At 49.4% G+C, this 12,231-nt stretch overlaps 1 protein-coding gene across 1 annotated transcript in view; it reads right to left on the bottom strand.

Moving 5' to 3' along the window:
- LOC144161584 (high-affinity choline transporter 1-like) overlaps positions 1–12,231 on the bottom strand; it is a 68,809-nt gene that overhangs the window by 33,266 nt on the left and 23,312 nt on the right. Inside the window, exons 7-8 of the mRNA XM_077692229.1 lie at positions 7,214–7,343; positions 1,537–1,754 (exon numbers count right to left, since the gene is read on the bottom strand). Of these exons, the coding sequence (XP_077548355.1) occupies positions 1,537–1,754; positions 7,214–7,343 (348 nt within the window). The remainder of the gene's footprint in view (positions 1–1,536; positions 1,755–7,213; positions 7,344–12,231) is intronic.

Raw genomic sequence — 12,231 nt, 5'->3', positions numbered from 1 at the left:
GTCTCGAGCGTCGCGCGTCGTTCTTTAGCCGCGGTAGCATTTGCACTCGCAGCGCCTGCGTCACATCCACGGTCGCTTTTTAATTAAGCGCCTCACGAGATCAGTACGTGGGGGCATTCGCAGAAACTGCCGTCGATGCGGATTCGACAGGGCTACGGCGGCTCTGCTCTGTGATCCCTCCGACGGTCACGTGGTCAGCTTTGTTCACACAAAATCCACAAAATCCATCGTTTCGCGGCACTCGCTGAAACCGAAACTGCGACTGGCCGCATTGAAAATGCCTCTAATTAAACAACCGTCGCACGCTGAAGCAAATGAGGTTTCTACAGGTTATAAGTAGGTCACTAGCTACTTATCGCAACAAAAAAAAACAAGATGCTAAATTTTTGTGTCAGTGCCCCTTTAAGTCCTAAAGGTACAAGTTGGCACCCGTTTCCCGGAGGAAATCCAGAAGACAGTGGCCCCCACAGCCATCGTTGGAGATCAGGGGGTCTCCCAGGATGCAGGCCTGTGCCGCGAAGGTGTCTGGATCTCGCTGCCGTATTTTGTGGCCGAGGCTAGGTGTTAAGTTGCAAAATAATGAAAGGGCGATTCTCGACTAGATGGGAATCGAACGCGCGTGGTTTTAAGAATCCGAGTCCATCACGCTTCCCCGACTTCACTTTGGCGCCATGTCTCCAAATAGCGTGTGGCTTTCAGCTTGAAAAAACTCGACAACTGGTACACGCCGCTTGTTGTAAAAACTACTTTGAACCTGGTGATGTGGGAGTGGTCCCTCATTCCAAGAGACCATGGGACGACCGCGTTGCAATGGGTTTGATGTTGCATATCACGTGACTAGGCTCAACGTTAAAAGGACCACGGAGACAAACCTCAACTTTGTTTAATTTGAAGGAACTAGTGTTGAGTACCTCACTCAGCTCCATTACTGCCACGAAGGATGTTGTTTGACCCCAAAGCAAAAGAAGTACTGCAAAAATTTCAAACTTCGCGCTACAATGACGTGATATGAGCAGGAGTGACGTCATAGGGGCCAGCAGTAACAACACAGTTACTAGTGTGTGAAATGCAATGCAGCATTCACATGATACGATGAAACGGATCAGGAGGCCCCTTACAATCACACAGTCATGTTCTTGGCGATGGGTTTGTTTGGCGGCCGCCAGTCGAACAAACAAGATTCTGTGACGTCATAAAAAAGCTGCCGGAAAGTGGCCGGGGGGGGCGGCAGTGCTTCGATCGTTTTCTTCAATATCTCCGTTATTTGTTTGAAGATTGCAATAATATCGATGCCATTGTTATCGGGACAAAGCAGTATTTTTAATGACCCCAACTTGTATTCTGTCTTCACAATTGCTACCCAACGTTGATCGAGAATTAGGCCTGGCAAGATTAGGCCAGCCTCCGGTTGACTGGACAGCCGCCGTCAGAAGCGCACGTCACTTTCACCAATTTCTATTTGGCAGCGGCATCTGCGCAAATCGGGGCACATAGTGGCGGCACAGCGAACAAGTAGCGCACTATGGTCGAGCTCACCTGCGGCCTGAGGAGGGCGTAGTAGACGTTCTTGGTTATGAGCGACGATGCGCTCAGCACCGATGAGTCCGCAGAGGACATGACGGCCGCCGTGATGGCGCCCAGGCCCAGGATGGATACGATGGTTGGCGTGAGGTAGCGTATGGCGTGCGGTAATACCGCCGGCATATCGTTGGCCGGCAGTCGGTAGGGACCCCGGTAGCCAGCTATTGTGAAGTCTGCATCGTCACAGTTAGGCGGTCGTCTTGAGATAAGAATTCCCGTGTTTTGTCCCTTTTGTGTCCCTTTCGAAAATGTCCCTTTTGAGCGAGCCCTGATTGGCTAAAAGCGAACACCCGGATGTGACGCCATGCAAGCACGGCGGAGCTATGAGCCGTGGCTACTCGGAGCAGACGATTCGGAGCAGACGATTTTTCGTCGCCTAATTGTTGGTTCGCTCGCGGAACAATAAACACATAAAAGATACTCTGATACGGTTTCAGTTCTTTAAAATGCGTTTGCAAGAACAATTACGGTGTTTAAATCAAAGGCCACTGCTTAACCGGAAGTACGTCACGATGAAAGGGACGCAAAAGGGACGTTTTCAAAAGGGACAGTTACGAGAATACCGCCCCTGATCACGTTCCTATGCGACTTACTATTTCATCACCCACGGGCTTATCAACCATCGTGCACCCACACAAAAAGGTGTTGCAGATCCATGACAGTGTTCCTGAGGGCCTAGTTGGCTTGTTTTAAAAATATTTCTCTTTTGTACTGCAATAAAGAAAATAAAGCTCTCGTTTGCTAGACAGCTAGCACCATATAGTGAAAACTGGTTGAACTGAAGTGTATTTCTTGTTACTCTTTTGCTTCTGTACAGAAGTGATATAGTTCTAGAATAACCAAACTGGGCCGTTGGGAGCACTTTTATGAATCTGAAAATATTTTTGCATTGGTGCACGATGGTTCAGTTTAAAATCACCTGCCTTTGGCAACTTATTTAGCACTACTCCAGCCACGGAAGGACGTTTTTCTTTGATCGAAAAAGTGCAAGGAGTGTTGACTGACTTTCAAATTTCGCGCTTCAGTGACGCAATAGAGGTCAGCACTAAGAATAATTACCTGCGTAAACCGCACAGTACTATTAAAGTGATGCGACCTAACGGAACAAGATGTCCCGCTACAATCGCCCAGTCATGTTTCCTGGTGGTGGCTTAGGTCCGCGGCCGCCAATCACGTAAACCAGGATTCTGTGATGTCATAGACAACTCGGCAGACAGTGGCTGGCCGGGCGTCGCTGGGCCTCCTCGATTACCAGTCCTGGATAGTCCGCAGTAAGTCTGCGCACGGTCATGGACCGATAACAGAGGAGGCCCACTGCGCTATCTTTTTTGTTTAATGTCTAGATTATTTAAAATCTGACATGAAATTGATATCACATTTCCCCCGAAAAAAACAGCTTTTTTTAATGAACCATACTTGCATTCTGTCTTTATGGCCCCTTAAGCTCTGTCTGCGCATCCAAAAGAGCTGCGACATCCTGGTTTGGTGCAATAAACGACGTCGAAGAGTACGCAAAACTTCGTTTCTATCGATACATTCAAATGTTTAGATTCTATATAATTCATCGTCCGTCGTAGTACCGGATAATTGTAATGGGATTTGGGACAGCAAAATGGATGTCGGCCCGCTAGATAACAGCGGAGTGGATGTTGGAATTCTGGAAAATAGCTTGTTGGTTGTTGGCATTGTTGCAGCTGGTATGTGGGAAGTAGCACAGAAACGATGAAGACGTGAAAAGACGTTGAATCGAGCGCACAGCGCACTTCTTTTACTGCGAGCAAACTAACGAGACCTGATTTGCAGGAAAGTATGCCTGTGCTAGTAGTCGCTTTAACGCTGTCTACGGCCAGGTTGAAATACAGAAAAATTCACCGGTCATTCGACTCTAGCTGTGAAGGTGGTTGTCCAACAAAGCTGCCTGTGTGTCGTACTTCCATGTTTGCGGTCAGGCGGTTATCCAATCACATACAGTCGCACACGCTGCAACTCTACCCGAAATGACAACTGGGAAAGTATCTTGGGAACCTGGCGTACGCACCCTCGACCTCACCGAGGTTGGCACCTGGCGCTGGAGGCACTCTGCGGCATTCTCGGGCTCGCGATAAGCATCGCCAATTCTCGTTCGCCGCGCAACTTCCCTAAAGTTGGCTTCACATCTTAACACAAATGCACTGCTGGGAAAAGTTTTTGGGGGGATATGTAAGAGATCTTATATCAACATATGAAGGCTTAGGACCTTATCGGTGAAAGCTTGGTCTTTGTAACCTGACGAAGCTGACACCGATTGCCTTAAAAGTCAGCTGCACATCTAAAAGGAAGTGCATCTCTGCGAAGACACCTTTCCAGGGGCAAAATATCCTGTTTCATATCTGTTGCGTCTGTGCTCCACAGCGGAAGCACAGTTCTGTGCTCGGCGCCTCCCGGCACAGCGACAATTAGTGTCCCCTCGACGAGAGGGCATACCCCTCCCTTGCCAAAACCGCCCAAGACTCCGCGGGGAGATTGACAATGGACGGTGAGACGTTTTTGGACCGCCCATCGACCCAGTCGCAAAATGCCGTGCTCTTCTTGTGCCAGAATAAACCGTATTTTAACACGAAAGTGTTTTATACCGGGGTACAGCAAGACCTCACCGACGTCATATCCGTCACGGAAATGACATCACCAGAAGAAGTTTCATTGACGCGGCCTCGCTTCGATTCGAGCCCACCCTGACCGCAACGAGAAGTGCGAAACGCTCTGCCAATTCGGCCATGAAATCAAGCCTGTATAGCTCGTCGAAACGCGCCTTATATCCTTCCCTATAACATTCTCCATTTAGATAGTGCTGCCGTCTACGAGAGGTGAAGTGGAGTAGTGCGTCATAACGCTAATGAGCGCCGATAGTTGGCGCCTCGATAGGGCAGCGTATAGCAGCTAAGCTGCGGTGTTTATCCGCCGCCTACTATTCTGCGGGTGTGATGGCCCCGCGCACGGTGGAGGAATAATTCCTCCACTGTGCCCCCGTGTAGGAAAACTGCTGCATTAAGGCAGAAAGGCAACGACGCCGACTGGCGAATGTCGCGCACTCGTGACTGCTTCGGTGTGACGAGAGACACGCCAGCTGGAAGCGGAACGCGTTCACGTATTCGCGGTCCAAGCTACGAACTGTATACCTTTGGTGTTCCGCAAGCTGAGCTCGTCGCAACGCAAGCGTCTGGCGTACGGTCGCGCCTTTGCCGAAGCTACCCGGCAGCAGGACGTCGCTCGCCAAGCACACCCACAAGACTTCTGCCAACCCGCAAATCATGCTCCTTTCGCTGTAGCGGACCGCGACTTCACCAAACGATTCGCTGACAACCCGTTCGGTTTCGTTCGCACAGTTTGCGAGCGCCTGTGGTTTCGATCGGATTTACGCAGTGCTCCGGCGCGTGTAATCCAGTGTCTAATGTTGATGCGTGTAAAGGTGTCATACCAATGAAATATAAATAGCGATGTGCAAGTTCATATCGATGCAGAATAAGCAGTCAACTTCTCCTGTGAAAGCACACCTCACTTTCGTCGTTGACCGATTCCTATGAAAGAGGGGTGCTCGTGACTGACTGCGCGGACATAACAATATCAAAGTATGAAGGGGCCGTCATTGGTGTAAGCTTCGTTTTTCTAAGCTAATTTTTCAGGTCAGCGTTTCCTGTCGCGTTTATGTCCCGCACTCCAGCCATAGACAGCTTCCCTGCAAAACAAGAAGCGGTACGTACGAGCTAGTTTTTAACTTAAAATGTTGCTTGATTGTAGGGTGTAACGCGCCGACATAACGCAGGCGATGAGGCGCGCCGTAGTCGAGGGCTCAGGACTAATTTTGACCACTTGTGGATCTTTAACGTGCGCCGAAATTTCGTACATACGGGCGTTTTTGCTTTTCGCCTCCATCAGAAAAGCGGCCGGCCGGGAATCGAATCCGCGTCCTCGTGCTCAGCAGCACAACGCCCTAGCCACTGAGCCACCGTGGCGGGAAACTTTTAACATGTTCAGTCACAATCTATAGCACAAACCTCTCCGATTTAGTTTGATAACAGCGCTACAGACAGAGGAGGCGACACGAGACTGCGTCGCCTCCTGTGTGTCTTGTCCTATACGCTGTTACCAAACTATGTACCAACAAACCCGTATTAACACACCTCTTCAATTTATTTGCGCTGACAAAAGACACTGCAAATAAAAATCAGCGCAGGCGTGCAGTTAAAAGAGTACTGGACTGGAATGCAGAACAGCGCATTTTTCTAGCTCTAGGTCGTAAGAGATAGAGATAACACTGTATTATAAGAGAGAGGTCATAAAAGTTCATTGAGATCCCGTACTGAAAACAAACGGTAATATTGAGGGAAAGCACTGCTTCCAGGCATCGAACGACGGCACACAAACTACCAAGCGAAGGGAGAGGGTGAAGAATTTAATATTTTGTGGGGTTTAAAAGGACAGACAACCGATTCTTGCGCTCTATATCCGAAACGATAGGGCATCACCTGAAGCACCTTAATTGAGCAGAAACGGTTTTCCTGACATGGCCTCAGATCGCATGAAAGCGGAATTTTTAGATCTACCAGACATAAGTGAAAGGGATGCTGGCAAGTATAACGGTGATACGCTTAGCAATGTACTTTTAACTGCACGTGAGATGAAAAGAGCTATTTAAAAAATGGGCCAATCTCCCCGCGAGGGGGACTCGAGTAAATGCGTCGCATAGGGGGTGGGTGTATTGCGTTAACGTTTAGTGTTTGGGGGGTTGGTGCTATCACGTGTACACCACGCAGCTATCACGCCGCTAGCACGCCGCTGAGTCGCCAACGCACGCCGCTGACGACGTAGCTTGAATGAGTCAAGGATATAAGGCGCGTTCGTAGCCTTTGCTTCTGTGTCGGTTTTGTGGCGCAGTGGGAAGAGCACCATGTACCTCGCGTTCCGCCCACAGGTAGTGAATGCGTTGTATCAGCAGCTTCTTGACGTAGTTTGAATGAGTCAAGGATATAAGGCGCGTTCGTAGCCTCCCATTCTGTGTCGGCTTTGTGGCGCAGTGGGTAGAGCGCCATGTACCTTGCGTTCCGCCCGCAGGGTAGTGGGATCGAAACCAGGCGCCGGTAACTGTTATTTCTTTTTATAGTGTAGGGGGAGGCTGGCTGCTGCGGACGCCGACGCACGGGTGACATCGTGAGTTATACAAATGCTCTGCATTTAAAACTCGTCCCCAGACAAAACAGTCATAAAGTGCAGTCTTTCCAATTCGTTAACGTGATTCTTGAGTCACGCATTGAAACCGACGGAGCTGATCATGGAAGCCACGGGATACGTTTGGTAGTGTAACGATTAGAGACTACATGTCGTCACCTTTCCGCCATCAGGAAGTTTTATGCCAAATTAAAATTACTCCCGCCAATTTATTGAGAAATTTCCTGTGGTTACTCCGCTATATAAAACGCTGTCTTTCAGCGGTGGGGTCACAAATTAATGTCGGGTGCTGTTGTACCCCGTCAGTAGAAATTTTTAAAAGATTAGCTGCCTGAGACAGTTGGTTAGTGCAGAGCCCAACCACGAGAGACAAATACGGCGCAGAAAAGGTGTGGGCTGGGATGCGCTCAAATACCCCTAAAAGACTCACTGGCAGTCTTGGCTGCAGCACCCATGATCATCGGTGGGATGGCTAGGAACAGGACGCCGAACGCTGACACGTACGACATCATGTGGACGATGAAAATGCTCGGGCAGGCTTGCGTTCGTTCGAAGTACACCTGCACGATTGACCGGCATTGACCGACCAGTTTTGGGGGAATCCCCGAGGTGAGTTATGAGTTTCTGCCGGGGAAAACGCTGGACCACGACGGATTTTTCTTCAACTGCGAATGTTTGGATGTCAAATTTTCCCTTGCACAACTGACAGGAATTAGAATACTTCCTTTCCTGCGCGACATTGCCGCCTATTAAAACGGGTATGTGTCAAGTTACTAACCTTGCTAGCACAATATTTCACTGCGTACAAGCACCTACACCCACAGATTGTGGCCCGACATGAGCGAATGTTTATTCCCCTTGTCGTTTTTAAACCGCTACAATGTAGAAACTTTGCCTTAGTAAACAGTTATCACCGGAACAAAAAAAAAAACGCATATCAGGCGTAAGAACCCCATACACAAAACAATGTTTTTTTTAATACATGACAAAAAAATTAGCAGTGGCTTAGCTCGGCTATGCCAGGATATACGTAGCGTGGGCTAAGGTTCAGCTGGTTATTCTTAGCTTTCCTGGTTGTCTAGGATTAGCTTGATTATCATGCTTATTGCTGCTTCAATGACACACACACGGCATACGCATTATGTGACACATGTATATTTATCAAGCGGATCCGGAGCAGCGTCACCAATCATCCCAGAGCTAAGTTGGTTCCACAGGCGCACGCCGGTGTTGCTGCGACGCACGAGCCATCGGTTCCACACCCGGCCACCCCTCGCATGATCATCAAGTGGACCGGGCCGCCACGTGCAGAATGGAGGTCGGCGAAGACGCTGGGCGCGTGGGGGTGCGTGAGAGCTAGACGCCGGGCGGCGAGCAACGTTCTGTGCGCCGTGTGACGTCACTGCCCCTCGCGCATGCGCAGCACGGCTTTCCAGGAGCCACGCGAAACTGCTCAACCTCGGCCAGTGTAGCTCACGCTACAAAAGAAGACGTTGCCGCCAGATAGGAGCGCCAGCGGTTAATTGTCAAACGCTGCCCCCGCAGGCCATCCTCCCGTTGCAAAATCACTGTGCCGACTCCCCCGAGTGTCACTTGCCACGCGGGGAGACTCCCCCTCTCCCTTCCCCTGCTTGGAACGCCTCTTTTAGGAACGCCTGTTTACCCATTTTCCGTGTTTACCCGTAATTACCAATTTTTCACTCATTCACTTTGGTTCATTTGCTATTTCAATTTGTTTCCATTTGATCATGTGCCTATACCGTGCACGACATAGCATCAGTCGTATCACGTATGATATTGTTCCATGTAGTAGCACATATGGTTGCCATTAATCGCGCTTACAACCTATACCAGGCAATTCCTTCTATTACTATCATCTGGTTCCGCCCTCCCTGCACCATTTCCCTTCAACCCTCTACCACCCCTTTGTGCAGCAGCTTGCCGGGAAGCTGCGCGACATCCAAGGGAAAGGCAGCGCCTTCGCACGTCGGCCTGTACGGCAACGAAGAGGCCAAGAGCCTAGCCAAAACTGCCATCTCTACGGAAGAAAACCGTCACCAGTGCGCCTACACTGTGGCCAACTGGGCCCCGCGGAATAGTCCTGCCGCGCTGCTGCTACGCGGCCCTGAAAATTCCGCGCAGCATTAAAAACAAGCCAGAACCTCGAACAACCACTTTCTCCCACTTATTTTTTCCAGCGCAGTTCCAAAAGTCACGGCGGGGCGGCACCCCCCTGTCCCTGGTTTGCAGGAGAAGGAAGGGGTGCAGCGTGCACGGTCGTTTCGAACGCGGGGGATTTAAAAAAGGGGGAAGCCCGCAAGTGCACCCGCAAAGTTGGACTGGAACGGGGGAGTCGAAATTAGGTTGCGCCGTGCACCGCCCGCGCCGGTTACTCCTTCTCACGTAAGTCGTAAGGCTCTTATGAAGTCATTACAAAGTTTACTGAGTTATAACGAGGATAGCAAGCAAGCAATTTTTCTCTAAAAGAAACTTTGCTTGTAAATCCGGCGCGTGTCCAGTTATGTGCAGAACGCCCGTGTAATCAGACAACTACAACAGGACAGGAAAATGTCAGCTCTTTGCAGAAGTTGGCCTAAAAGTAAAATGGCCTAACGCAAGACGGAGACGGTGCATCATCATCATCATAATCATAATCATCATCATTTCCATCATATCTACTCCCACTGCAGAGCAAAGGCCTCTCCCATAGATCCACAATTATCCCGGTCCTGTGCTAACCGCGACCAATTTATCCCCGCAAACTTCTTGATCTCATCTGCCCACTTAACTTTCTGCCGCCCCCTGCCACGCTTGCCGTCTCAATAGGGATCCAGTCTGTTACTCTTCATGAACAACGGTTACCTTGCCTTCGCATTACATGCCCTGCCCACGTCCATTTCTTTTTCTTAATTTCTACTAACATGTCCTTAACACGCGTTTGTTCCCTGACCCACTCCGCTCTCTTCATGTCCCTTAATGTTACACCTATCATCTTCAGTTCCATTGCTCGCTGAGTCGTGCTCAATTTAAGTTGAACCCTCTCAGTGAGCCTTCAAGTTTGTGCCCCGTAGGTGAGTACCGGTAAGATGCAGCTGTCATACACTTTCTTCTTCAGGGACAATAGTAGGCTGCCATTCATTATCTGAGAATGCCTGCCGAATCCACTCCACCCCATTCTTAATTTTCTAATTATCTCTGCCTCATGGTTGGGATCCGGGATCACTACTTGGCATGAGTAGATATATTCGCTCACCACTTCCGATGCCCTGCCACCTATCTCAAACTGCTGTGCTCTCGCGAGGCTATTAAGCATTACTTTAGTTTTCTGCATATTAATTTTCAGGCCCACGATTCTACTCTGCTTGTCCAGTTAGGTAATCATTTTTTGAGATTCGTCCACCGAGTTACTTACGTCAACACATCGTCAAATGTACATCAACACCAGCTAAACTAACCGGACTTGTTTGGGGTGTTTTCGTAGTTATAGAGCTCGGTAATGAAAAGGGTGCGAAAAAATTCAATGTCCTTCCACTGCGTGAAGAAGAATGGCGCATAGAAGCTGTGGCGCGTAATGTTGAACTCGTCTTAACGGCTAATTCCCATATATTTAGCTTTCGGAAAGTTCCGGCACAGGAACATTTAAAGCCGATTTCTGCAACCATGCTCCCTCCGTAGATGGCCATATATGGACAGCAGGCGGGAATTTTGTAACGTTTACAATCTCATTGTAAGTTAAGACAAGTGAATGAAAGCGGAAGAAATTAGAGTCGTCTTAGCGCATCATTGTCACATAATTCGTTTCGGAATACACTCGAAAACCGAAGACCTATAGCCGCTTTCTGTGGTCATACCACCTCCGTAGATGACTATTCTTCATGCCACGTGGAAAAGCCGGCTTACGAAAACCAAGCTTACACCGACACCCTGAAAGTCCGCCTCACCTCTAAACATAAATGCATTGCTGCAAAGATATTTCTCGGGGGAAATATGAATTTTGTAGAGTGAGCTACACTGTCCGAGGTTGAGCAGTTTCGCGTGGCTGCTGGAGAGCCGTGCTGCGCATGCGCGAGGAACAGTGACGTCTCACAGCGCACAGCTGGTGCGCCGGAGCCGCCGCCGCCGCCGCCGCCGTGATTGGATTGGATTGGATTGGATTAGAATGCAGTTTAGCAGCAGTAAGCATGACAATCAGCTAATCCTAGACAACCAGGAAACCTAAGAATAACCAGCTGAACCTTAACTCACGCTATCTATATCCTGGCATGGCCGAGCTAAGCCACTGCTAATTTTTTCTCGTACACTGGAGGTGAGGCGCAACAGTTGCACGATAACTCGGGTATTTGAGTGGGAACCGCAAGGTGGCGCTACGCTGGCGTGCGATTCTTGTCTACATAGCTCTCTTGCTGGAGGTTATCTGCTGCATTCTCTGCCGAAGATAATCTGCTGCTAGCCATAGACAGCTTCGGTGCAAAAGAGGTCGTAGCAGGTCGTCCAATCCAGCGTGTCGTGCCTGTCGATGTAAAATATCGAAATAGAATGCTGAAATCAGACGCGCACCCGGCCTAGGAAGGATGACGGACTGCGCGAACGGTTCCTGTGAAAGGAATGCCGCCTCTCGGGATGGGAAGCCGTATAGGGTGAAAAGAGTGCACTCACAACGTTATTAGTGCAAAACCATCTAGCCCAATGCACCTTTTTTGCGCATGTGCTTGCAGCCGCCGCCGATATTTTTGAAGGCGAGAGCTGGAGGGGAGCCCATTTGGTCGGGAAAACATGATAGCCGAAACGTCTTTTTTTTTTGTAAATTTTATGGTTGGATTCAGTTTTTATTTGCCATTACTTTTGGCGGCTCGCTCTTATCGCAATAGCAGCTTTTGACGGATGTCGTGGGCCGCCGGAATCAGTTCCAAACAGACTGTAGTTGGCATTCGGTGGCAATTGTGAAAGCTCCAGGTCGTTGGAAAGCCAACAAGTGGCATTGGGGAAACGTACCAAACTTCGTCAACGGCACATCGTTTGCGCGTGAAGCTAAAAACGCGGAGCGCGATTTCTATACAAAGCAAGTGTATCAGCTACCACCACGGGTGCGCCCCCTGATTAGCGATTTCGGACAACAGCGCCACTGGCAAGTACTCGCCTCTCGCGTCTTCTGCGGGCACTTTATTCCATTCCCTAGAGCGTCCCTATCTTGTCCTGCAGGCTTCCCTTACTGCGACCAATTTATCCCCGCGAACTTCTTGGTCTCATCTAACCATCTAACTTTGTGGCGCCCCCTGTTACACTTGCCATCTCTGGGAATCCACTCTCTTACCCTTAATGACCAATGGTTGTCTTGCCTTCGAATTACATGCCCTGTCCAAGCCCAGTTCTGCTTAATTTCTACTAATATGTCCTTAACACGCGTTTGTTCCCTGACCCACTCCACTCTCTTCTTGTCCCTTAATTTTA

The sequence above is a fragment of the Haemaphysalis longicornis genome, unplaced genomic scaffold (assembly GCF_048455015.1).
Source record: "Haemaphysalis longicornis isolate Haplotype H1 unplaced genomic scaffold, Haemaphysalis longicornis Haplotype H1 scaffold_12, whole genome shotgun sequence".
In the NCBI taxonomy this organism is placed as follows: domain Eukaryota; kingdom Metazoa; phylum Arthropoda; class Arachnida; order Ixodida; family Ixodidae; genus Haemaphysalis; species Haemaphysalis longicornis.
Note: the sequence above shows the minus strand (reverse complement) of the source record. Positions and strands in the feature narration are given on the sequence as shown.